The 27,914-nt window shown below is 41.6% G+C and overlaps 1 protein-coding gene across 1 annotated transcript in view; it reads left to right on the top strand.

Moving 5' to 3' along the window:
* Nucleotides 1-27,914, top strand: part of BCAR3 (BCAR3 adaptor protein, NSP family member) — a 166,611-nt gene that overhangs the window by 30,558 nt on the left and 108,139 nt on the right. The window contains 1 exon segment of the mRNA XM_043964167.1: nucleotides 12,899-12,938. Within this exon segment, the coding sequence (XP_043820102.1) occupies nucleotides 12,899-12,938 (40 nt within the window).

Below are 27,914 nucleotides of genomic sequence, written 5' to 3'. Positions count from 1 at the left end.
ATTCCCTGTAGAAGCCTTGAAACCCAAAAGAGAAGAGGTTGTGTTTACTCCATTTTAGGGAGACACTTGGGTGAAAATAAAATGAATCATGATCTCATTATACCATATCTAAAAATGAGAGCTCAGACTACTATAGATCATAGGACAACAGATTTAGAGCTCGAAAGGGGGCCATCTAATCCAACCTCCCCCCCCCATTTTATAGATAAAGAAAATGAGGCCCCCCAAAGGTTAAATGACCTGCCCACGTTCACACAGATAGTAATTGGCAGAGCTGGGATTCAAACCCAGTTCTCTGACTCCAAATTCAGTGCTCTGATCTTAAAGAGTTTCCTTAGGTCAGAGGCCCCCAACTGACAGTTCAGGATCTACAAGGAGACCTCAAAGCTTTGTTTGGTAGATCTCTAAGCTGTTTATGATTATAGCACCTCTCCTGATAGCTTGTCCCCTTCACCCCCAATAACACCCCAATCCAAAAATTGAAGCTATCAGTTGTGATCTCTCCCCAAGCTGGCCGAAATAGCCACTCCTTTGCTAGCTAACTTTCTAGATTTGGGGAAGAACAATGTACACTAATGCATTGGCAGTGGAGCTGTTGGTGGAGCTCCAAATTGGTCCAATCATTCTGGAAAGCAATGGGGAATTATTAAAAGGTAGAAGTGTGATAATAAATGTTTAACAACAAGCTGGGGAGTGGGAGAGGTATATGCAAAACACACTTTTAAATTTAATCTGCATTATTGACATTTTCTCAATCATTATCTTGTCTAGACAATCAACAAAACAATCAAGCCACTTTTTTGTAGATTTAACAATCTCCAAGGTGTAAATGCTCACAATTAGCTAGTTTAACAATTAGCTATGCTTAACAATTAGTTTAACAATTAGCTATCTAACTCTAGCACACCCTTGGGCCTATACCCTAAACACCAAAATATTTAAAACCACACTTTTTGTAGTAGCAAAGAACTTGCAACAAAATAGATGCCCATTGACTGTCAAATGCCTAAACAAATTGTACAGATTTTTGTAGGTTGTGATGACTGGGTTGTGTGGTTGCATTGACAAGTGTTTCAAGGAAATTGTTTCCACGTTTTATAATGTTGTAAAGGCCCTGGGGGAAATGCATGAACCTAATAAAGAGTTATTTTGTAACACTTCAAGAAAGCTATAAGTGTATGATGAAAAACAATGAATATGAAGAATACAGAGAAGTATGGGAAAACTTCTATGAAATGATGTCAAAGGAAGTAAGCAGAACTAGGATAGTATCCATGTATACATAATAATTACAATAATACAGATGGAAAGAACAACGAGACAGAGAGATAACTAAGTACTATTTTATTAAAGTGATCAGTCTTGGCCACTGAAAAGGAGATGTGATGATGCCTTTTTTTCTCCCTTTGAAGAGATGGGCTATTCTTGAGTGTAGAAGGAACACTGCAGAAGAGAGATAATTTTTTTTTAATTATGCTAGTCTCTTCTTACAGGAAAAAAACTTGGGACCCCATCCTTAGGTTGAATTTTAGCATTTTGATAACCTGTGGTCTAATTAATTTGAATGGTATAGCTTAGAGGGGAGAATGGGCCAATTTGAACAAACCAAGGATCCCACCATTAATTTTTTTTTTTTAGTGAGGCAATTGGGGTTAAGTGACTTGCCCAGGGTCACACAGCTAGTAAGTGTTAAGTGTCTGAGGCTGGATTTGAACTCAGGTACTCCTGACTCCAGGGCCGGTACTCTATCCACTGCACCACCTAGCCGCCCCTATTAATTTAAAAAATCTCTTTTCAGTTCTGTTCATTCATTCATCTATCAATAGGTAGATCACTTATTTATTTATTTATTTATTTATTCATTCATTTATTTTGCAGGGCAATGAAGGTTAAGTGACTTGCCCAGGGTCACACAGCTAGTAAGTGTCAAGTGTCTGAGGCTGGATTTAACTCAGGTCCTCCTGAATCCAGGGCTGGTGCTTTATCCATTGTGCCACCTAGCTGTCCCCTTAATTCCTATCTTTCTTTGAGATGCTGCACAGGAGAGAAGATATGCCAGGTGTGGTGTACCTGCCCCAAGTTTGGTTTATTTATAATAATTCATATCATCAAATAATGTTGGAATGAGATATTAGCTTCTTTGCCTCGAAAAGCATTTGTTGAATAGAGATGTAAGTACTTATCTAACTACTGACTTTCTGTCCTTCATTCCCAGGTCAAATTTCCTTCCTAATGTGGAATTAGTCAAAAGCATTTATTGGCCACTTTCTGCGAGTCACTTAGCACTATGCTAAGCACTGGGGATGTAGATAAAGGCATGCGACAATCCCTGTTCTTAAGGAGTGCACATTCTAATGGGGGGGGGGGTAACAGCATGCAGGAAAAATTATATACACAAGATACATAGAGTGTCAATGGAAGGACATTTCTGAGGGAAGATGCTCACAAGGAAGGCAGTCATGGCAGAGAAGATCCTTTTGCAGAAGGTAGGATTTGAGCTGTTTGTCTTTCATTCGGGGTGATGTCATGACTTGTACTGAAGTGGATTTAAGTGAGGGAGGGCTGTGCAAGGTTACCTTACTCTCTCCTCCAGAGCCATCTGGGTCCACTGGCACTGGCACAATGTTTAAGGCAATTGGGGTTTAGCGACTTGCCCAGGGTCACACAGATAGTAAGTGCTTGAGGGCAGATTTGAACTCTGATCCTCCCAATGTTAGGGCCAGTGCTCTATCCACAGCGCCACCTAGGTGGCGCAGTGGAAAAGGCACTGGCCCTGGATTCAGTAGGACCTGAGTTCAAATTCGATCCAGGTTGTGAAGGACTTTAAAAGCCAAACAGGATTTTATATATCATCCTGAAAGTAATAGAGAGCCACTGGAATTATTTGTCTGTCTCTCTGTCTCTGTTTCTCTGTCTCTGTCTCTGTCTCTCTCCCCCTCCAACCCTCACCCCTCCCCTCAGCAAAAGATATGGACAATAGAGGGTTTTTTGATGGTCGGAGGGGGAGAGTAGTGACCTCATTTAGATTTTTTTCATAAAGACTTAATTTTTAAAATGATCTACCTATAACCTACATATGATAACTATACAGGTTGTCCCAAAAGTGTTAGTGCAGCTTGTGTAAAGTTTAAAACTACACTAAGACTGGGGCAGCTAGGTGGCGCAGTGGATAGAGCACCGGCCCTGGAATCAGGAGTACCTGAGTTCAAATCCGGCCTCAGACACTTAACACTTACTAGCTGTGTGACCCTGGGCAAGTCACTTAACCCCAATTGCCTCACTAAAAAATAAAAAAAAAAGAAAAAGAAAAACTACACTAAGACTTTTGGGATGCCTTGTCTATCAATCAATACATAATAAATCCACCAAATGTCTAACTTGCAAGTAGTGTTCCTATTGACTGGGCTTCATCCTATTCAATTCAACAACCATATATTAAACACTTACATTTAAGCTAGGCCCAGTGCTAGCGAGGAACAGAGGTAAAAATTAAAGTCATTAATCTAGGACTTTATATTCACTTAGAAGAGATAAGGGTGTGTGTGTGTGTGTGTGTGTGTGTGTGTACACACACACACACACACACACACACACACAGAGTAATGTGGAGTTACAAAACTCAGAGCTTTCACTCTAATGGAGAGAAACAACCCAATCTAGTAATGGGGGGAGGGAGGGGCAGTAAAGACCTATGCTGGAGCCAACTGGAGGAGGCAGGTAGGGAAAACCAAAGGTGGAATGGGGGGTGGGGGCGGGGAGAGGTTGATTAGATAAGGATTGGTTAGAATTAGCACATTGTTTTCTACAAAAAGATGAAAGGTTTGGCCTTCACAATACAAACAGTTAAGCACTTGCTAAACAGACACTGGCCCCAGGGGGGCGGTACAAAGATGAACTAAGACTGGGTCCAAGGCCCGGAAGCTCTCCACCTGGGAGGTTGAGAACTAGTCTCTAAATCTAACAGGTTAAACATTTCCTCTTATATGTCTTGTTTACTTTATTACTTTGCTTTCTGTACTGTTTTTTTCTAATATGCGGAATAGAGAAACATTAGCCTGAGTCCCTATCACAATGACCAAAATCTCCAAATTAGTGGGATCTGATTCAATAAGGTTCTGCAAGTCCCACCAACCACTCACATGTATGCTTGGTTGGGGATATCTTCTGCATTCAGTTCCTAAATGCTCCCTTGCCAGCTGGTCAAAGACTTACTTTCAAGAAGTTTGGCGTACCCTTCAACAGGCAGTTTCCACTGAAGGAATGGGGGGACTCCTCTTTGGTTCTGGCTCTCATCACATCTTACTATTAGGTCTTTTAATACTTTTTGGAAATACCTTTTATTTATTAGGTCCTTACTATTAGGTGTGACCCCCCTCCCCCCTTCAATAAATTCCAGTGGCTCCCTATTCCTTTCAGGATGATATATAAAATCCTGTTTGGCTTTTAAAGTCCTTCACAATCTGGATCCTTCCTAGCTTCCCAGTATTCTTCTACTTAATTCCCCTCCATGTAGGATCTACCAGGGACATTGACCTTGCTGCTTGTTTGACCTGGAGTCAGGAAGACTTGGGTTCAAATCCAGCCTCAGACACTTAGTAGGTGTGTGACCCTGGGCAAGTCACTTAATCCAATTTGCCTCAGTTTCTTCAGCAAACCACCCCAGTATCTTTGCTAAGAAAATCCCAAATGGGGCCACAACAGTTGGACAACAACTGAACAACAATAACAAGCTACTGGGGCCAGCTAGGTGATGTAGTAGATAAAACACCTGCCTGGGATTCAGGAGGACCTGAGTTCAAATTTGACCTCAGACACTTGACACTTACTAGCTGTGTGATCCTGGGTAAATCACTTAACCCTCATTGCCTGCCCCCCCCCAAAAACCCAATAACAAGCTATCAAAGCTTAAGTATGCACTAGGAATTCTGGGATCCAGACATTGTGCTAGAGATGTGATACGGGTTGTTGGGGGGGGGGCAGGGTGGAGAGAGTGAGTTGTTGGGTAGAGGTTCAGACCTGTAATTTCAGAGGTGAAAACTTCCTCCACAAAAGTAAAATCAGCAACTTATCTGCAATGTTTAGTCTTAGAGTTGAACAGCCCATAGCTGTTCAGTGGTCACACAAACTCGTCTGGGTCAGAAATAGACTCGAACCCGTGACTTCCTGAGTCCAGGGTAGTCTTTATCAATAATGCCATCCTGCCTTTCACCCCTCAGTTTTATCCTGCACAAATGAACTCTGCAAATTAAAATGCCAAATGGTTGTAAAGAAAAAACATTATATTTGTAATGATACAATTACTGTGTTAGAATGATAACAATGTGCCCAGAATCTTGACTTGCCAAGGTTTTGTTGCTGTTATGTCATTTTTTTTTTCAGTCACGTCTGACTCTGTGGTCCCATTTGGGATTTCTTTGCAAAGATACTGGAGTGGTTTGTCATTTCCTTCTCCAACTCATTTTACAGATGAGGGAACTGAGGCAAACAGGGTTAAGTGACTTGCCCAGGGTCACTTGTTAGTAAGTGTCTGAGACTGGATTTGAACTAGGGTCTTCCTGACTCCATTCTCAGCACTCTATCCACCATACCGCCTAACTGCCCCTTTTTTCAAGGTTTTAGGGAGTCTTAAAAACAAGGACACCTGATTAGCCCAGTCTCGTAAAATAGCTACTTTCCCATTGTTGTTGATTTGCTTTGTGTGAGACTAAAAACCTCCCATTCCCTACTCACTGTTCCTGTCCTCTCCTTATCTGGGTACTCAGCCTTGAGTATTTGGCAGAAACTCTTCATGTGCCTGGCCCTGCTGCCCAATTTGACAATGCATTTTCTTCTGAAATGCTTACATAGGATTAGGCACAGGCCTCAAGAATAGGATTTCACTCCTGCTTTGTCTGCTGCTTTTTCATTACAGACCAACTATGTCAGTTTGACCGCACTTCCTCTTATAGGTGCCCCCCCCCCCACCTTTGGAAATAAAGACTCCCATCCTCATTAGCAACTTTATTCATAGGCATGAGGGCTTGTTACTGGTTTAAGAGCAAAACCTTTTTTGTGCCTATACTGTTTATTTTCCAAGGTTCTTTTTATGGAGACTGTAAATCCCTGCTTCAAGGACTATTTATTGCCTTGTCTCTTGGGGATAATTAGATAGTCTTTCTTAGGAGAAGGAAGGTTCTATAGGACAAGGTTGGATTGTTTTGTTTTGATTATTTTTTGTTTGTTTGTTTGTTTTGGTATGGCTAACCTGCAGTGAAGAATAGGACAGAGGGTTTTCTCTTTTCAACTGAACCTCAAATAAAGGTAGCTTAATTTGATCTAAGCCAGCTCTCTGAATTTTGTGATTCCTGGAGCATTCTTTGTCTTGTGACTCCTTCCTCTCTCTTGAAGACTAAAAGATGTTTCTTTTTATTTTAGAAGAGAACATGGAGGGCAGCTAGGTGGTACAGTGGATAGAGCACCAGCCCTGGATTTAGGAGGACCTGAGTTCAAATCCAGCCTCAGACACTTAACACTAGCTGTGTGACCCTGGGCAAGTCACTTAACCCCAATTGCCTCACACCCCCCCCCCCAAAAGAAGAGAACATGGCAGAGTGGACAGAGGTTGTGTTTTACCGTCAGGTTACTTGAGTCCAAGTACTTCCCTCTGTCAAATGCCAATTGAGTGACCCTGGGCAAGTCACCTTCATTCTCAGTGTCCTCCAGAAATTCTCTCAGTTATAGTACAGTTATCCCTTCCATATTGAGACTTTCCCCATTGCTGTTTCTATACATCACTGGTCAGCAATAAGAAATTAAATGGGAATTTTGGGGTAGTTTTGTGGAAACTTCAGATGATGAGCAAAGACCAGCAGATGACAGAAAATGTTTAGAAACTCAGAAATGCATGACCCAAATTTTATAATAAGGTGCTGTAAACACCCCATAAAAGATAAAGAAAAAAAATCAGATTTCTTCTGGTACAAAGAGAGGACCAAAAAATTTTACTCCAATTTTCCAGATCTCAGGTGTACTGGCCTCCTAAATCTCCAGATGTGGAAGGGATAACTAATTATAGAAGAGCTACCTGATCAATCAAGTGAATAGTAGCCCTACACGTTCCCTAAACCAATGAGATGAAATCATGGTTACAGACTATGATTTTCCCCATTTATTTGATAATAACTTATTAATTACAGTTATACAAATTTGTTCTCAAAGCTTCCCCATCCCTTCCTCTTTTTTCTCCCCTTCTCTCCATGCCATCATCCTAGGCATTCGTTGTGCTGTGGAACGAGGTCTTGGTGGGCTTGGGGATCTTGGTAGTTGTCCAAGGTCTACAATAGCCTTTTCAAAGAGACTCTCAGGGATTCATCAGGTCACTCTTTCAGGCACTGCCTAGACCTTCAAGGCCCCAGGTTTAGCTCTTTCATTGTTCTCAAAGGCACCCTGAATGAGAAATGGCAGCCTAATCTTGAGGAATAGCACACATTCCTCTTGGAATCCCAAAGAAAAGAACCCTTTGGATCACCTAGAGCATGGTTTGGAATCTAAGCTCTTGGCTGGTAGGGGCTGCATCCCCAGTACCTGGCACATGGTGTGGCTGTAAGAACATTGGATTTAGAGTTAGAAATTTAGGGTTCGAGTCCCATCTTTACGCAAGTCTGATTCTCAGTTTCATCAACTGTAAAAATGAAGATAATACATAGGCTTTCTGCCTCACAGGGTTGCTAGGCGCAAATATGAGGATATGAAGACAATTGGTATTTGTAAAACACCAAAGGTATTAAACTACACATTGTTACGCAGAGTGTCTAGGGAACAAGCCAGTAGGCCAGTTTTGGGGGAGAATGGGAGGGAAAGCTATGTGAAATCATACTAGAAATCTATTGGAACAAAGGAGTTTGTTTCTTGTCCTAGAGGCAGTAGGGAGCAATTGAAGTTTCTTGAGCAGGGGGTGATGTGTTTTAAGAATATCAATTTGGCAGCTTTGTCAAGGAGGTACCAGTAAGGGGAAGAACTAATTGGCAGAGAGGCCAGTTAGGAGTCTGCTTGAGTAGAAAAAAGGAGATAGATCTAAGAAATGTTGTGGAGGCAGGCTTGACAGGCCATGGTACATGATTTGGAAATTGGGAATGAGAGAGAATGAAGAGTTGAAGATCATTTGATGATGTCCTCAAAAGAATTAGGGTAGTTAGGGAGAATATATATGCCTTGAATATATGGCTATGTGGCACAGTGGATGGAGGTGGGCAGGGGGGCCTGAGGTCAAGAAGACCTGAGTTCAGATGTGGCCTTGGACACTTACCAGATGTGTACAAATCACTTGACCTCTGTTTGCCTCAGTGTCTTCATCTGACCTCCCAGGGTTTGTTTGCCTCAGTTTCCCAGTCTATAAATGGTATCTATTCCATCCCCCATTCCAGCATTGTCATGTGGATAAAATGAGATATCAATAAATAAACAATAAAGTGCTCAGCACAGTGCCTGACACATAGTAATTGCTAAATTTTCTTGTTTCCATGTCTGACTCTTGGTGACCCCGTTGAGCTTTTCTTGGTAAAGGTACTAGAGTGGTTTACCATTTCCTTCTCCAACTCATTTTACAAATGAGGAAACTGAAGCAAACAGGATTAAGTGACTTGCCCAGGGTCACACAGCTAATAAGTAAGTGTCTGAAGCCTGATTTGGACTCAGAGGAACATTTCCCCCTGACTTTAGGCCTAGCAATCCATCCACTTTGCCACCAACTGTCTCAAGTGCTATATATGTGTTAGTTAATTGTTCCTGTTGTTGTTTTTGTTGTGATTAGTTAATTAATCAGGGAGTCAAATTCTTTGGGCCTCAATTCATCAATATAATTTGTATGTAGGTCCATGAAGAGTGCTCTCTTTGGAGACAGAGGATGTGGGTCAATGCCAGCAACAGGCTTCAATTTCTGTGAACTCTTACATTCCTGTCTAGCTTTAATTTCTCTGCTCATCTTATCACCTCATCTAAAATAAAAATGGAAAAACAGATAGAAGACCTTATTCTTAGCTTTTTATATGCATTTGACTTGTACCTCTAGTTAGTCCCTCCTCTAAACCTTTTTCTACCCCAGCTACCAAATTTATATTCCTTTTTTTTTTTTAAGTGAGGCAATTGGGGTTAAGTGACTTGCCCAGGGTCACACAGCTAGTAAGTGTTAAATGTCTGAGGCCAGATTTGAACTCAGGTACTCCTGACTCCAGGGCCGGTGCTCTATCCACTGCGCCACCTAGCTGCCCCTTTGGGGTTTTTTTGTTTTTTGGGGGGTTTTTTGCGGGGCAGTGGGGGTTAAGTGACTTGCCCAGGGTCACACAGTTAGTAAGTGTCAAGTGTCTGAGGCCGGATTTGAACTCAGGTACTCCTGAATCCAGGGCCAGTGCTTTATCTACTGCGCCACCTAGCTGCCCCCCCCCAGATTTATATTCCTAAAGTACAGGTTTAACCATGTCACTTCCTCCTCAAATGCCTCCAGGGGCCCCCTGTTGCATCAAAGATAAAATATAAATTTATCTGTTGGCATTTAAATCCCTTCAGAGCTGATTTTTTTCCACTTTTCTGGACTGATGGATGACACATTACTCCCCTTAGCACTCTACCCCGTAGCCAAACTTGCTGTTGCTTATATATTTTCTTCTGTCTCTTGCCTCCATACCTTTTGCATAGGCTATACCCCAGGATTAAAAGGCTCTCCCTCCTGGACTGCCTCTTGGAAGTTCCAGCTTCCTTCCAGGCTCAGTGCAGATGCCTACTTCCTTTAAGTGACCTTTCCTGATTTTCCAGTTCTTGATCTCCCTCCTCCTCCACCAGCCCTACCTCAGTCCTGGGATCATAGGATGGTAGACTGAGAGCTGGAAGGAATCTCCAGAGTCAGCTAGTCCCATCCCCTCATTTTGCGAATGAGGGAATGAGGGCACAAGCAGATACATAAAGCTGTTTGCCCAGGGTCATTCAGGTAGTGAGTAGCAGAATCTAGATTTGAACAGAGACCTGACTCCAAAGTCGAACCTATTGTATCATGCTAGTAGAATGTAAGCAGCAGCAGCAGCAGCTTCTTCTTCTTCTTCTTCTTCTTCTTCTTCGTTAAGCAATTGGGGTTAAGTGACTTGCCCAGGGTCACACAGCTAGTAAGTGTTAGTGTCTGAGGCCGGATTTGAACTCAGGTCCTCCTGAATCCAGGGCCAATGCTCTATCCACTGCACAACCTAGCTGCTCCAAACAAAAGCTTCTTGACAACAGGAGGATGCCTTATTTTTTCATTGCTTGGCACATAGTAGGAGCTTAAGTGCTTGCTGACTGATTGATTGATATCCAAAGGAGAGGGGGCGGCTAGGTGGTGCAGTAGATAAAGCACCGGCTCTGGATTCAGGAGGACCTGAGTTCAAATCCAGCCTCAGACACTTGACACTTACTAGCTGTGTGATCCTGAGCAAGTCACTTAACCCTCATTGCCCTGGAGGGGGGCGGGAAGAGAGAGAGAGAGAGAGAGATCCAAAGGAGAGTGGTAAACAACCCAGGACCTGAGTACCAGTTGTTATTGGCTCTTCATCAGTCCTCATTCTCCATATGCATTCACCTCTTTTTCATTATTCTCTTTCTCCTTTGTTTTTGTGTCTTATTTCCCCTTATTTCAATCAACAATCCATCCATCAACAATCCATTCCATGGACAAAGGCCACTCTATTCAAGGCACTTCTGGGCAGTGTTGGAGACATGAAGAAAAAAACAGGAAACAATCTACTTCTCAAGAAATCTGGAGTCTATCTCACTGGCATGGGCATAGGAAAGCAAGGCACATCAAAATGAAACACTACAGAGGCATAAATACCAAATGAGAACAGCAGCCTAAATTCAGAGCTGCAATGGCTCTTTGGGCTAGTCCTCTGGTAGTTTAGGTCTGGTGTTAAAATGAAATAAGACAGGGGGCAGCTAGGTGGCGCAGTGGATAGAGCACTGGTCCTGGATTCAGGAGGACCTGAGTTCAAATCCGGCCTCAGACACTTGACACTCACTAGCTTTGTGACCCCGGGCAAGTCACAACCCTCATTGCCCCACAAAAAAACAAAACAAACAAACAAAATCTCCAATGTAAAAGGAAATAAGACAATTGTAGGTCACTCAGCAACAAAAGGAGGTTTGGTCAGTCTGGTCAGTCGTGTTATGGAAAGGATAACAAAGTTAGAGCACTTAGCTCTGGTAGAATTGGCCCAATGGATAGGGTGGTAACCTTGAAGTCAGGCAGGCCTAGGTACAAATTTAGCCTCAGACGTCTATTAACTGTGTCACCCTCAGCAATCATTTTACCTCTCTCAGTCTGTTTCTTCATTGTTGTGGGGATAATGATACAATATTTGTAAAGTTCTTGGCACAACACCTGGCACATAGTCAGCACTACATAAATGTAAGCTATCACTATTATTTTTGTTGTCATTATCATTATTACTTCAAGTGAGATAACATTTGTAAAAGCTATTTACAAGTCTCAAAGCACTATGTAAATGCTAATTATTATTGTTAATATGTGGTCCCCTTCCTTTCAATACAGGGGAGGGTATGGTGACTTGGGGGAAGGTTGGGATATCCTGCCAAGTTTGAAGGCCTCAGACTTTGTATTTCCGGGTCCAGGTGACCAGGAATCACTTCAACATGCCCCGGGGTCACCAGGAAACTGTGGACCCTCTTGAGCAGTCGAGTCTGAGGGACATCTTGGCTTCCTTGCCTTTTGAGTTTTCCTACCTTTGGGGTAGGGAACCCTAGTAGATAGTAATCCTATCACAGAAGGATTTGTGTAGGATGTGGTTTGGGGGCTGGATGTGGAAGGATTGGTTCTTTCCCACCAATGTCCTGCTAGCAACCCCTACAGGTCACTAATGACATTTGTGACCACAGAGGTTGTTGACCCCAGCCTCTGGTGCTGCCAGCCATCTGCACACACAAAAATGGAAAATGCATCCTCTGGCAATTTTCTGTCTTCCCTTGGCTCCAGGAAGCCTCTGGTCTACTTCTCAGGAAAAGGGAAGTACCATTAAAAATAGGTGGCTTAATTGGGGATAGGGCAGAAATCCAAAAATATTAGTTGGTAATCACAGTAAAAAAATGAATGTACAGCAAAGAGGGAAGCCAATATCAGAGCTAAACCAAAAAACCTTTTCATAGAATGAAATGGAAGCTTTGTTCTTTTCTCCTTTCCATTAAGGTCATTGTCAGCTCTCCTCTTTAAGACCCATTCAATTATTCTGAGTTTTGCCTATCTCTTTCCTTGAGTTGCATCTCATTAACAAGGCACACTTTTCATTACTTTACAATCATTTGGATGTTCCCTTGGTGATTTAATTATTGGCAACTTTGTAATGTATTTGGCAAAAGGTCAATTTTCAGCTGTTTCTGCCCATGAAAAGAGAAATGAAGAATGAAGAGAATTCACTTCAATAATTCAAGCTTCCCTGCCTTCAAAGCCCACCCCAGTCCTCATTATCAAAAGTTGTTATAGATGAATTGATCATTACATCTCATTATGAGAGAAGTAAAGATGAGATGCTACTATTTCAGTTTTAGAGATCAAGAACTTGGGGGTAGGTTGAGAAATTTAGTCAGTCCCAAGTGTACGAAAGGTTGGAGGGAGAACCAAGGGACACTTAGCATTCTACACTTTTTTTCTGACTGTGTTGCCTTGAGCTCTTCAGGTTATTTTTTTTTATACTTATATAGGTCTCATTTAGCTGCAGGATTATTAATGCTTTTGGCCTAATTTTGATAGAACATACATCGAACATCTCTACTGAAAGCTTGCTTGTTTGTGTGATTTTTTTTCTGAATGTGGATTTACAGCTTTATAATGTGAATCAAGAAATGTAAAATAATCCAGACTGTACTCATTTATGTTTTTCCTTTGCAGGGATCCACATCTCCTGGACCCAGTGATGGAATATGTGAAGGTATGTCATTATGGTCATAACCCAAATCATGTGTGTGGTATGATTCACATACAGTTTCCATTTCCAAGTGATTGTAGCCAACTAAAGCTCCAGTTGGATAATGAAAAGGAAGCTGGTTCTGTCATTTGAATTTATTATAGCAATTTAAACCTATTCTAGTAATGTGTCATGTCCTCTCCCAGTCTCGTGCTTCACCTTGGCACTTTTATTTTCTGGAGGGAAGGCTCAGGAGAATTGCCCTGGCTTTTCTCCTTTTCTTTTACATGGCTGTGCTTTCAGAGGCACTTAGTCTATTATTTTGAGGTGGGGATGAAGGATGAGCTTCTTGTCGGTAGGGTTAACATTCATCGTGTGGGTACCGTCCCTATCATCAGAAAGATTCTTTCCATCCTTTTTCTTTTTGAGGTCTGCCATTATTAAGGCATGTCACCTCCTATGATGTAGGTAGCTCTAATTGATATAATCAAGATGTTTATAATTATATGTGTTCTACTTATTTCTACCTACACACATGTGGTTACTGAAGGAAGCAGAATTAAAGGTATTTCTTTCCCTTAGAAATGATGTCATTCCATTTTTCAGTTACTGAGGGACAAGTTATTCTAATTGTGGATTATGTAGGCCAGATGTGCCTAGCCTGGGGTCCACAGATAAATTTTTAGGGAAGGAGCTTAAATGATGGGGGAAAAAATTATATATTATCTTTACTGACTTCTAACTTAGGTTTAGCATTTCCTTCAATTATGAAGGAAGGCAACAAACCACAGAAATAGTAAGAGTACTTATGATTTTGTCATCAATGGAAATCACATCTCTTTTCCTATCGTATTACAGTTATTGCCAGAAATATCATTTGCACTTATTACTACTTCAGAATTACTGTAGTTAACTAGACATTTTGTAGATTTCAGGTGATCACAGTCCGGTTGTCTACTGAATGTATGTCATTATAGTTGGTTTCCTTTGTAATCATATATATTTTATTTTAGGATCTAGACCCATTGTGTTTTCTTTTCATTGTATTCCCACCTACCCACCCAGGTTCCCTTTTCCTTCTCCTATAGCTCTCCTATCAGTGAATAACTGGGGCAAGACTATGAAGTGTCTCTTTCCTTTAACGTGGATGATATAAAGGGTTTTTAAAAAAATAAAAGTATTTTATTATTTTCCAGTTACATGTAGAGATAGCTTTCAGCATTTGTTTACATAAGATTTCCAATTTCAAATTGTTTTCCCTCCTTCCCCTCCCTCTCCCCCTCCCCCAGACAGCAGGCAATCTGATATAGGTGTGATATATATATATATACACATACATACATATACACATATATATATACACACACATATATATGTATATGCACATATACACGTGGACGATATAAAGTTAATTGTGTTGGATTATTGGCTTTATCATAGATTTGATTCGTCCTTGTCATCTACTCATATTGGTATGCCTTAGGCTGCATGGAGGCATGATTAAGTGGGAAGAGCACCGTGCCTGGAGTCAGAGGATCTGGGTTCGAATGCTACCTTTGATACTTGCTACTTGTGCCACCTTAGGCAGATCACTTAATGTCCTGAATCCTTAGTTTCCTCATCTTTAAAATAAAAAGTCCTGGGGGCAGCTAGATGGCGCAGTGGTTAAAGCGCTGGCCCTGGATTCAGGAGTACCTGAGTTCAAATCCAGCCTCAGACACTTAACACTTACTAGCTGTGTGACCGTGGGCAAGTCACTTAACCCCCATTGCCCCGCAAAAAAACAAACAAACAAAAAAAAACAAAAAATAAAAAGTCCTACTAGATGGACTTTGGTCACTTCTAGCTTTAAATCTGCTATTCTGTGATCATTTGGAATTTCTTATACATAGCTAGCATTTATATGGGCAGCGAGGTGTTGTGGTGGTGGACAGAATACCTGGCCTAGAGTCAGGAAATTTTGTTGCTGTTTGGTCATTTTTCAGTTATATGACCCTTTTAGGGGTTTTCTTGGCTGAGACCACTGGAGTGGTTTGCTGTTTCCTTTTCTTACTCACTTTACAGATAGGAAACTGAGGCAGCCAGAGGTTAAGTGACTTGCCCAGGGTCACACAGCTAATAAGCATCTGAGGTTGGATTTGAGTGCAGGTCTTCTGACACCTAGCCCAGTATCCTGTCTTCTGTAGCATCTCACTGTCTCTAGAATATTGTATTAGATATAGACACTTTGTGGGATCCTATTGTAGAAACACAACATAAGATTGTAGATTTGGAGCTTAAAGGGCTTTCAGAGGCTGTCTAATATAACTCCTTCATAAGGAAATAAAAAACCAGGGAGTTTGTGATTTGCCTGAAGTCATGCAGGTAAGCCCAGGGGCAAGATTTGAATTCATGGCCTCTGACTCCATTGCTCTTTCCACTATACCACACTGCCCGACCCCCCCCCAAAACACAGAGATGCTTATTGCAATTGTTTAACTTTCTTTTAAAATTTTCTCATTTCTTGTATTTTATCTAATGCTGGGATAGTTGGGCAAAGGCTGTGGCTTGTGGACTGATGGAGGGTGGTCTTGTCGTTGGTATCTGAAGGGTTTGTTGTAGAGCCACGAGTTTACAGAAGGCTACTTTACCTAGAGCCTTGAGTGGGGCCTGAGTCACTGGCCATCATTCAGTCATTGATCCTGGCTGGAGACTGAAGGGCTATGAATGGACTCTGAAGAAGGGGCCAGCTGGCTTCCCCTGGTGAGAGGGAGGATGCCATTCCTGAAAAGATGGGGTGATACTATCTAGGGGAAATGAGGACATGTCCTGGGGAAGAAGGGCCAGCCTTGGTCCTTTGGGCCTTGGGTTCTCTTAACAGTGCCCTGCAGGGACTACATGTCACCTGGGATGTGCCAGAGAGCACATATTCTTTGTTAAATACACACCAGATGAGAGCTTCTTTGGCAGAGCCAAAGTCATCGTTCTAGGAAGCAGATGCAGAACAGCTAAGTTGTAAGGGTTTTTCTTAAATTTTTGTATTTTTAATATGGCTTGTCCTTGGAGGCAAGTGGGTGGTTCAGTGGACAGAATAGTGAGCCTACAGTCAGGAAGACCTGAGTTCAAATTTGTCCTTCCCTGAAGAGAATTGAGACTACTCAGTTAATCATTTTGTGCAAGAAAACAAAGAAAGGAAGGATGGAAAGAAGGAAGGACAAGAAAAATAGTATGCTTCAGTCTATATTCAGACTCTATCAATTCTTTCTCTGGAGGTAGATAGCATTTTTCTTTTTTTTCTTTTTTTTAGTGAGGCAATTGGGGTTAAGTGACTTGCCCAGGGTCACACAGCTAGTAAGTGTTAAGTGTCTGAGGTCAGATTTGAACTCAGGTCTTCCTGACTCCAGGACAGGTGCTCTATTCACTTCGCCATCTAGCTGCCCCCGCATTTTTCATCCTGAGTGCTTTGAGATTATCTTGAATCATTATATTGCTGAGAATAGCTAAGTCATTCACAGTTGTTGGTCTTACAATATTGCTGTTACTATTTACACTGTTCTCCTGGTTCTGCTCACTTCACTTTGTATCCGTTTGTGTAAGTCTTTCCATGTTTTTCTGAAATCATTCTACAAGTCATTTTTTTTTCTTTTCTTTTCTTTTTTTTTTTGTGGGGCAATGCGGGTTAAGTGACTTGCCCAGGGTCACACAACTAGTAAGTGTCAAGTGTCTGAGGCTAGATTTGAACTCAGGTCCTCCTGAATCCAAGGCCAGTGCTTTAACCACTGCTCCACCTAGCTCCCCCTGCATGTCATTTCTTTTAACACAATGGTATTCCATTACAAATTGTAAAAGCCAAACAGAGGGTTTCAGATTTGATTCTGGGGGTAATAGAGAGCCCACTGAAATTTATGGAATAGAGAGAGACAGGGTCAAACCAACACTTGAAGAAGATCATTTTGGTGGCTGAGTGGAGGGATGACCAGGAGTGGGGACCCTAGAGGATCATTGCACTGGTCTGGGCCTGAGGTGATAAGAGCCTACGCTAAGGTGGGAGCTATGCCAGAGGAGAGAGGAGGGGTTCTTAGCCTTGTTTGTGTCATAGATCCCTCTGGCAATGTGGTGAAGCCTATGAGCTCCTCAGAATATAGCTTTTTAAATTCACAATGATAGGAAATGCTAAATTTCAATCAGAGATTATTGAAAATTAGGATGTTTGGTTTTTTTCACATCCAAGTCCATAGAAACTATCCACGAACTCTATCGTGAAAGCCGAAATCTATCCGTAGATGTCAAGGTAAGGAGCCCTGCTTGAATGAGTTGTGAGATTCTGCATAATAAAATCATAGCCTCTTTGTAAAAAGAAATAAATAGATTTTAGGTTTTCTAGCACTTCGCTTAGGCGCATGGTAACACTTAAATGTTTATTGATTGATTGGTGACTTCTAAGGCCATTTCTTTTTCAAACTGATTGTGATTTTTCTGCTATGATTCCTGTTCAAATGTCCATCACCTTCCTCATCCTTGCCTGCTGCTACAAGAGGAAAAAAATCAAGAAAGTAATTGGATTGTTTCATGTCGAAGCCAGACAGTGATAGAAATTGCCCCAGCTTGCACACTGGCGATTCTAATCCTCTTAAAAAGGAAATGAGCCGGTCAGCTGGTTTCAGGTTCTCTTCCATGAACCCCAGACCATGCTTTCCTGCATGGCGATGAGGTCATAGATTATTTTTTCCCATCCCTTTTTAGTTTAGTTTCCACAAGATACAAAAAGAAGGAGTGGTGTGAGATCAAGCACGTCTGACACTTTCTCATGAATCATTCTGGCCTATAGTGGAAGAGACAAAACGGGGCCTCGAGCTCACCCCGGTCCCTCCAGTGGCGGATGGGGCATTGGGGGTTGGGGAGGGCAGGGTGGAAAAGCCGAGTTTATGAAGGGATACAGCTTGGTGGAGAATGAATCCAGAATTGAATTCAATCCAATTTGTATTCTCTGTCCTCCTTCCTACCTGCTGTGCAGTTTGTATTGCAGCCTTATTAATAGGGCATGAAAGAACTGGTTCCTTCGTTGCTTAGCCACCACCGACTCTTCTGAGTTCAGGATAAAGGAGAACCACATGACTAGTGGGAAGTCCCATAGCTGTTTGGAATTCTTGTCAGTATTTTCTGCCAGGCATTCCTCTCTGGGTTGTTGTCTCCAGATGGCATTTTAGGACCTAGAATTTTGATATTTAGATTTTATTGGTGGAGATAGAGATTTTGTCATCTCAATTCCTTGGCCTTTTGTTCCTTAGGCACAACATTTTTGGTATTCCTCTCCTTTTTTCATTCGTCCACTCCATCCATCCCTGACTACCCTATTGGCTTTTAAAGTTTTGTTCTTCCAAAAATTATTTGGGTCATGGGTTACTTTTCTGTAATTGGATATGATGGCATTCCTTCCACTGTTCTGGAAATTTAAAAAAAAATCTTATTGTCCTCCAAATTGGGAGAACAAAATGCCTTCTGCCTTTGTCACTGCATCTACCCATTCATTGGGTAACTAGTGACTAGGGCTCATGGCATGAGGTCTTGGTATTTTCCTCTGCTTACAGCACATACCTTAGTAGATGAAACCAAAAGATTTACTTATTTTTTTCTTAATAAGAGGAAATGCCTTTTAAAGGAATAGCCCTTGGCAAAATGTTGAAGTAAGAGAATGTTTGTCTTTTGGGCCTTTGCAGATCACTCCCTACAGAATTTTCTTGGTTTCTCTTTCCTGCTGTACCCCGCCCTTTTCCTCCCTCCATCCCCTCAAAAACCCTTTATCTCTTCTGTATCCAGTCTTCTTTGGACTTCACTGTATATGGAATTAACTGATCTAAGAAATTGTTTGTGCTAAGTTGTCATCTCAGTACTTGGAGGGATCCTAATTTCATTTTTTTATGTGCCTGGGCTCCTTCCACAAGATTTTGGATCAAACCTTTCTATATCTTCTCATCCTGGGAAAGTCTTGTTCACGTCTTTCCATAGAACCTCAATGGTGGGTTCTCCACCCAGGGCACTGGAGGTAATCTTGCTGTGCCTCTTTGTATCTCTGCTGTCCATTGGCTGCCTCTTATTCTTACTATGTGACCGGACATACCTGGTCTTGATAAAATCTTTCATGCTTCTTTTTTATTTTTTTGGAGTGCACGTCATAGTTGGAAATGGGCTGTGCCCTGCACACACTCTCTTTGAGTCACTTGAGATTTCTGTTCTCAAGATTGTGGTGTTCCATCGTTCACAGCCATGTGGTCTCACTGGGCTTCTGAGATCATTGACACCATTGCATGCTGGCCATATCTAGCCTGATGTCTTCTACCAACATTTTGTTAGGTAAGATATTATTATGATTAATAAACTTTTCTTAGACCCTACTATGTGCCAGGCACTGTGCTAAGTGCTTTACAAATATTATCTCAATTGCTCCTCGTGACAAGCCTAGGAGGTGGGTATTATTCTTATCCTCATTGTACAGGTGAGGGAAGTGAGACCTGAGACCATGATAAATGTCTGAATCTAAATTTGAAATTAGCTCTTCCTGACTCCAGATCCAGCTTTCTATCCACTTGCTACCCAGATGATCCGAAGGATGGTAAGAATGGTTAAAAGCATCTGTTCTCAAGCTTTTGGGTCTCTGGATCCCTTTACACTCTTTAAAAAAAAAATTTTTTTTCCAGGGCAATGAGGGTTAAATGACTTGCCCAGGGTCACACAACTAATAAGTGTCAAGTGTCTGAGGCCGGCTTTGAATTCAGGTCCTCCTGAATCCAGGGCCATTGCTTTATGCACCACGCCACCTAGCTGTTCATCTTATGAAAAATTAGAACTAATAAAAATTTTAAAATATTCATTTAGAAACAAGAACAATAAACTCATTATAGCTGACATAAATAGCACATTTTTATGAAATGTAGCTATATTTTCAAAACAAAAAACAAGGAGTAGCATTGCTTTATATATTTTCTCAAAAATTTTTAATGTCTGGCTTAATAGAAGACAGCTGGATTCTCATAACTGTTTCTGTATTCAGTCTGTTGCTATATGTTGTTTTGATTGAACATGTAAAGGAAATCCAGCTTCATGAAGTTGGAGAAGGGAGGAGTATTATAATAGGCAAGTAACATCTTAATATTATTATGAAAATGGTTTTGACCTTGAGGATCCTCTGAGAGGGGTCTTGGGGGCCACTGGAGTTCTCAGACCACACTTTGAAAACCCTTCCCAAATGACACTTAAAGCTCCTTTTCCAAAATACTTCCTTCTCCCCAAAGAGATAGAGAATACAAAATGTTAGTTATTTGGTACCCTACAGCAGCCTGAAGAAGGTGGTCCTTTCAAACCCTTCAGATTATAACACACAGAACTGTCAGTTCTGGTTAACTCTTGAACCCAAGAACCCAAGCACTTCCATACTGGTTCATATCCATAGTTTGGCCTGAGTATTTTCTATCTAATGGTAGAGCCAAGTTTACTGCTGTGTGGTAACAGAAAGAGCATTGAATTTTTTGGAGTCAGAGGACCTGCTTTCAAATCCTAGGAGGGTTTAACTAGCTCTTAGAAAGGTGTACTTGGGTAAGTCACTTAAATGCTCTGGGCCTCAGTCCCCTCATCTGTAAAATGAGGGGTTGGACTGTGACCTCTGAGGTGCCTTCTAAATCTATGACTGTATGGCATTTTGTAGGAGATGTGATGGTTTCTATCCATCCTATCACCAGTATAGAGAGAGAATAGGAAAACCTGTTCTAGCCTCAGGGTCAAGGAAGACCTGGACTTAACGTCTGGCCTCCAACACTCATTAGCTGTATGACTGTGGGCAAGTTCCCTAGCCTTTCTGTTTCCTCATCTGTAAATTGAAAAGAATAATACTTGTCGTAGCTCCCTCCAAGGTTGTTGTGAGGCTCAAATGACATCATATGGGCAGTCAGTTAACAAGCATTTATTAAGCTTTTAGAATGTGCTAATCAATCAATAACTTTTTTTTTTTTTAGTGAGGCAATTGGGGCTAAGTGACTTGCCCAGGGTTACACAGCTAGTAAGTGTTAAGTGTCTGAGGCCAGATTTGAACTCAGGGCCGGTGCTCTATCCACTGCACCACCTAGCTGCCCCTCAATAACTATTTATTAAGCAGCAGGCACTATGCCAAGCACTTGGGGATGCAAAAAGAGTCAAAAGATAGTCCCTACCCTCAAGGAGCTTACAGTCTAATGAAGAGACATCACAAAAAAGGAAGCTGAAAGGTTGGGGCAGAAGAGCACCCAAAGGGGCTCAGTTGGGGATGGAAGCCTAGGAGAGAACATCTGGAGAGGAATGAGACACGGCTGGCCTGGGCACTCTCCCTAAAAAAGGTTCTGAGAGGAGCCATCCAGTCAGAGGGAAGGTCCAAAGGAGCAGAGGGTACTTCTAATATATGTTTCTTTACCTGAAGCTTTGTGCTAACCTTAAAAACCAGTTGTCAGGGGCAGCTAGGTGGCGCAGTGGATAGAGCACCGGCCCTGGAGTCAGGAGTACCTGAGTTCAAATCCGGCCTCAGACACTTAACACTTACTAGCTGTGTGACCCTGGGCAAGTCACTTAACCCCAATTGCCTCACTAAAAAGAAAACAACAAAAAACAAAACAAAAAAACAAAACAAAACAAAACAAAAACCAGTTGTCATATCTTCCAAAGGTTAAGGATGTAACCCAGTTCTCTAACAACTAAATTTATTGTCTGTGAATTTATTAAAGTCCTTCTTGAATCTATTTTCAGTCTTTAACAATGACTTATGATAGAACATTCTAAATATTTCCTATTGGAGATCCAAAGTCTCACCTCCTTTTTGTATTTTTGTTCCTCAAGCTTTAAGACAGTGCCTCCTACTTGAGTTGTACTGGGAATTGGCCAATAAATCTGTGTTTGCCCTTTTACTTTGGTAATTTGTTCAACTTCTGTCATCTCCCACCTATCTCCTTTCATCCTTGACCAGTGATCTTTCTAGACTGAAGCATCCCTGTTGTTTCGATCCATTATCACATTCCATCTCCTTGGTCTCCTTAGTTGTTGATTGTTGGACCTTCTCTAGCTTTTATCACATACCCTTCCTGAAGGATAGTGATCAGAATCATCATTTACATGTAAATAAATAAACTATGGCTGCCTGTGTACAAGTTTAGGGTAAGTGCCATTCCGCCTAGCTTACAGATGATGTCCACCACTTTGCTTTTTCTGTTTACTTAGGTGATCTTTGGGATGTGTCCTCAGGGAAGATTCTAGATTCTTTTCTTGTCTCTTGACTCATTGGTCAAGACCATAGTTTTAGAAGTCCAGATTTTGGAGCGCTTATCCTTGAAGGATTGAAACATCTTGTGTATATTTGTATTTATTAATTTTATGCTGCATTTTGGGGGGGGCAGGGCAATGAGGGTTAAGTGACTTGCCCAGGGTCACACAGCTAGTAAGTGTTATGCTGCATATTTTTGTAGATACTTCTTGTCTACTTCTATTAGATTGTAAATTCATTTAGCATAGGGATTGTTTCATTCATTGTACTTTGTATTCTTACCACCTACGTCTCCTAGGTCACCTAGAACTCCTATGTTCCTGGAACCTAGTAGGAGCTTAATAAGTACTTCTAGATGGATTGATAGAGCATGGGTAATGAGTAATGGACATAAGACAACTCATAGCGTCATATTAGAGCTGGAAGGGACTTTTGGAGTTCATGCAGTCCAACTTCCTCATTTTATTTTTATTTAGAGTGGTAAATTTATCATTAAAAAAAAACCCTCAGTAACATAAACAAATAGAATATGGACTAAAACTTCCAATAGAGGGGGGTAGCTAGGTGGTGCAGTGGATAGAGTACTGGCCCTGGAGTCAGGAGGACCTGAGTTCAAATCCAGCCTCAGACACTTGATACTTACTGGCTCTGTGACCCTGGGCAAGTCACTTAACCATCATTACCCTGCAAAAAACCCCCAAAACCAACCAACCAAAAAAACCTTCCAATAGAATTCTGGAACCTAAATTATTAGAATGCAAACTTATGACAGAAAAATGTAATATAATATTTCTATCTTATTTTGTCTGTTTCCCTTTCTTATTTCCCTTGTGTTTGTGTATTTATTAAAATTTTTTGCTATTGTTACTGGCTGAAACTATTTATCTCTATACACACTGTCCTGAATCTGCCATCTTTGCAGCATTTACTATTTTTTCATATTTCTTTGTATTCTTATTCATCTCTTTTAATGGAACAACACTCTCCTATTACATTAATCTACCATAGTTTATTTAACCACTCCTTCACTGTTGAACATAGAGGTTGTTTCCAGTTAATCACCATTCCAGGCAAGGCACCTGGGAATATTTTTGTGCAGCTGGGTCTCTTCCACTCTCCTTTAGTTGACATCCTTAGGCTATAGCTTGAATAGTGGGGCTTTGGGGTCCAGAGGTATGATCGGTTGTGGGATTCCTGCTGTAGGTTGCTGCTTTGCTCTCGCAAAAGCTTGTGCCCATGTTGTGTTCCATCAACAAAGTAGTGTAAGTAGAATGCTTCTTTCCCCACCATGCCACCAACATAGAATTCTCTTCTTCTGGACCATTTGATGAGTGAAAGGCCAACTCCTTCATTTTACAGATGAAGAAACCGCTATACATAAGTCAGTTGCAATCATTATCATATGAGAAAGTATTCAGTGAGGAGATTAGTCATCCTTTCTGGTGTCAGAAATAATCAGGACTTCCTGGAGGAAAAATGTAGGCCTTCCATTATTTTTCTTAGTAATGCTTCCCCACCCAATGGTCATTATTTTTTTTAAAGGGTTTTGAATAAAGCAGATTCAATAAGGACAAAGAAAACGTAGAGTTTGGTGGGTTGTTTTGGGTTTTGTTTTTTTTTACGGTGGGGAAGGCTAGCAGCCTAGTGGTGATTTTTATCAATTTTGCTAAAAGTAGAAAATAGCATTTCATCATCTGTATTCGCCTGCTTCACAAAGGCCTGGTATCTCAACAGCCAGATAGCTATGGGGAAAATGTCATCCCAGAATGGGGGTCCTTGTCTCTCCTTAGCTCCTCAGTGAACTCCATCAGTTTGCTGTATCCTCTTTCTTTTGTAACCCGCCCTTGGTGGCTTCTTGCCAAAACCACTTGTCAGACTAAATAAAATCATTTGCCCTTTGCAAGCTTTGCAGGTAAACACCAGGAATACAGTCAGCAGTCTCCATGTTCCACCAGAATCACTGGCCTTGTCTTTCCCATGAGGACTGATTAACAACACATGAGCAGAGAGAGGTTTAGAAACTCCCTCTTTGTGGTGGTAAAAGGCCCCTTTTCAGAGCTGGTCCTATAGACGCTACAGCTACAGACTTTCCAGGGCTCCATCTCAGCTAGGCCATTTCCTCCAGTGGAATGTTGATGCATGAGGTCATCCAACAGATTAAAAGTGGGGGGTGGGGAGAGATAATTATGCAAAGACCACTTCCAAGTAGATGGACATACACTGGTGTGTTGGAGACTGAAGCACTAAGAAGCAGCAGCTATATATGACTTCAGCTCTTTCTTTTGTGTTGCATCGAAGGCTGCATCCATGGGCACAGTTAAATAGCTCTTTGAGAAGATTCTTTTATTCCAGCAGGGAAAACAGGCTAGTCTGCTTTGAATTAGCCTGCTTACAAAGTCATGAAAGGGACTTAGAAAAACAATAGCTCGTTGTGCGCTCCGGGAAGATTCTAACAAGTTATGTGAACCAAATAATGGGTCTATTGGCTGCCTCTGCGGGTTTTTGCCTGAGTCTGCACATCCACAGAGCCAGCCCCATCCCCCTATGGGACCCAGAAGATCAAGTCGTGCCAGCCAGGGATGCGAAACAGCCTCTCACATTCATTGGCGCTAAATATAGCTGCCACCCTCTCCCTCCCATTCTGCCCCGACAACACTCTGCAATTATTCTTGGGAGGTTTTCTGTTACTATCAAAAAAATTAAATAATTTAAAAAAAAAGAATTTTGTTGAACTGGTGTGGGAAGACAAAAGAGAGAAAGAAGGGAGGAAGAAGGGGAATCTAATGAAATGAAAATTGGATCCTCAGGACCTGGAGAAAATGTGGATGTTTTATCAAAAAGAAATTAATTAAAACTGTGGTGTTAATTTAGGTCAGAGATGTTGCCCACTTAGCAGGAGACTATTTTAGGCATTGAGGTGAGGTGAATCATTGGAGCCAGACCTCCTGCCTGTCTAGGATGTGCTCACCTGAAAGATTTTCTGCTTGCATGAAGGGCAAGCCGCTCCTTACCAGGATGCATTTTCCTCTAGCCATTGGCTGAGCATCCCTGATTGCATGACCTACCTACTCCTGGTGCTTGCAGCTGCTTTTTCTTGATAAGCCGCACAGTGCTTTCTTGCTAAATTTCACATGCTTCAAGCAAATTCATATAAAGAAATTTATTTATAGTCATATAAATTCATATGAAGAAATTCTGGTCTAATGATTAGTTATGGGCTATTTTATGGCTTCTAAGTTCACTTTTCAATGGGTGAACTCATGATAATTAGGCACCTACAAAGAGAACTGTCTCCCCACCCCCACTTCCTCTTATTCCTCATCCTCTCTGAATTTCTAGCCTAAGGTGACATGGTTTTTATTAAAGGCATATTATATCTTCTAGTTCCACTTCTACCCTCACAATTCTCAACAAATTGAAAGTAGCTAAATTCAATGTTGATCATCACGTCAAGAAGGGGCAGTGTGGTACAATGGAAAGGTAACTGAACGGAGTCAGAAAATCTGGATTCAAAATCCTGCCTCTGGCTCTTAGTAATGTGTGACCTTGGGCAAGTCATTTGAGCTGGAACATCAGTTTCCTCATCTGGAAAATGAGGGGGTTGGATCAAATGGCCTTTGCAGTCCCCTTTTAGATCTAGTTCTGTGAGACACTATGTTCTTGTATCCCTCCTGAGATTAAAAGACATTTTAGGACCATAGGATTGCTGAGAGCTAGAAGGAACCTCACAGGTCATTCAGTTGAACCTCCTGAATTTAGTAATGAGGAAGTACTGGGGCTTGGAGAGGTTGACTTGCCCAAGGTCACACAGGAAAGTAATAGGGGCAGGATTTGAACCCATGTCCTCTGATACACAGTCGAGTATGCATTCCCTTGTACCATGCAGCCTTCCCTGGATAAAAGAATGTAAATAAACCCTGTGTTTGAAGATCTTATTGGTTTTATTAGGAAGATAACATACTCAGACATAACATTCTTGGGCTTTGGGAGAGGATGAGTTGCAAGAAGTTTCAATGAGCCGAGTAAGCCGTTGAGGGGGTTCCAGGTGTGTATGGGTTGGGGCAAAGTGTTGTTTCAGGCTCCTGTGCCAGTGTGAAAGAGAATCTGCTTTGATCTAAAATGGAAGGGTGAGTCTGAGAAGAGATAGTTCTAGAAGGAGCCAAAGGGAATAATGGTTTGCATTTATATAGTGTGTATATCTTCAGGTTTGGAGAGCATTTCCTCCTTGTGGCCATTCTGTAAGGAAGCAGGAGGCACTGGTGGGGAAGCTGAGACTCAGCTGAGGATGGGCAGGCAGCATCCTCTACAATTTAAGGACTGGGGCCTGGACTCAGGCTTTCTGTGTCTGATACCAGAGTCCTTTTGACTCAACTCAGCATCATGTAGTAAAAGCATGGGGTGAAGATGTCCATTTGAAGTAACATTTGTTTAGCTAGCATGAATAGTGGCGGCTAGCATGTATCTATGTATGTATGTATGCATTTATGCATTTATTTATTCATCTATCTATCTATCTATCTATCTTTGGGCGAGGCAGTGAAGGTTAAGTGACTTGTCCAGGGTCACACAGCTAGTGAGTGTCAAGTGTCTAAGGCTGGATTTGAACTCAGGTCCTCCTGAATCCAGGGCCAGTGCTTTATCCACTGAGCCACCCAGCTGCCCCGGCTAGCATTTATTTATCAATTTAAGGTTTGTGAAGTGCTTTATAAGTTACCTCATTTGATCCCCTCAACAACCCTAGAGGTCATTGTTGTGTTGTTTTTATTGTTGAGTCCTTTCAGCTGTGTCCAGCTCTTCCTGATCCCATTTGGGGTTTTCTTGGCAAAGATGCCAGAGTAGTTTGCCATTTCCTTCTGCAGCTTATTTTACAGATGAGGAAACTGAGGCAAACAGGGTTAAGTGACTTGCCCAGGGTCACATAGTAAGTGTCTGAGGCTGGATTTGAACTCAGATCTTCCTGATTCCAGGCCCAATGATCTATCCACTGTGCCATCTAACTTTTTTTTTTTTTTTGGGTGAGGCAATTGGGGTTAAGTGACTTGCCCAGGGTCACACAGCTGGTAAGTGTTAAGTATCCGAGGTCGGATTTGAACTCAGGTACTCCTGAATCCAGGGCCAGTGCTCTATCCACTACACCACCTAGCTGCCCCAAGCCATCTATCTCTTAAAAAGGGTTCTGACAAATTAGATTTATGTTACTAGCATAGTACTATTGGGCAGCTAAGTGGCTTAGTGGATAGAGTGCCAAGTCTGGAGTCCAGAAGACTCATCTTCATGAGTTCAAATCTGACTTCAGATACTTACTAACTGTGTGACCCTGAGTAGGCCACTTAATCCTGTTTGCCTCAGTTTCCTTGTGTGTAAAAGGAGTTAGAGAAGGAAATGGTAAACCACTCTAGTCTCTTTGCCAAGAAAACCCAGAATGTGGTTACAGAGAATCAGACACCACTGAAAGGACTCAACAAAAAAATGAACTGTAAGAGTGACTTGTGATTTTTAGATTGCAAATTCATTAGTCACTGCTTTACAAATTCTTCCAGGCTGTGTGTAAAACAGTACCTCATGCCTAGTACGAAACAAATTTTCAGGATGTTTTCAACTAGACCTGGACACTGGTATAGGGAACTTCAGGTGAGAAACAATCTCTGCCCAAACAAACGGTCAGCCACCTTCCCTTTTCTGCTGCCTAGAACCCTGAAAAGTGAAGTCTCTTGCCCAAGGTCACATAGCCAATAAGTATCAGA

The sequence above is a fragment of the Dromiciops gliroides genome, chromosome 4, assembly GCF_019393635.1.
Source record: "Dromiciops gliroides isolate mDroGli1 chromosome 4, mDroGli1.pri, whole genome shotgun sequence".
NCBI classification, from domain to species: domain Eukaryota; kingdom Metazoa; phylum Chordata; class Mammalia; order Microbiotheria; family Microbiotheriidae; genus Dromiciops; species Dromiciops gliroides.
The sequence above is the reverse complement of the archived record's forward strand: the minus strand, read 5'-3'. Positions and strand labels throughout refer to the sequence as shown.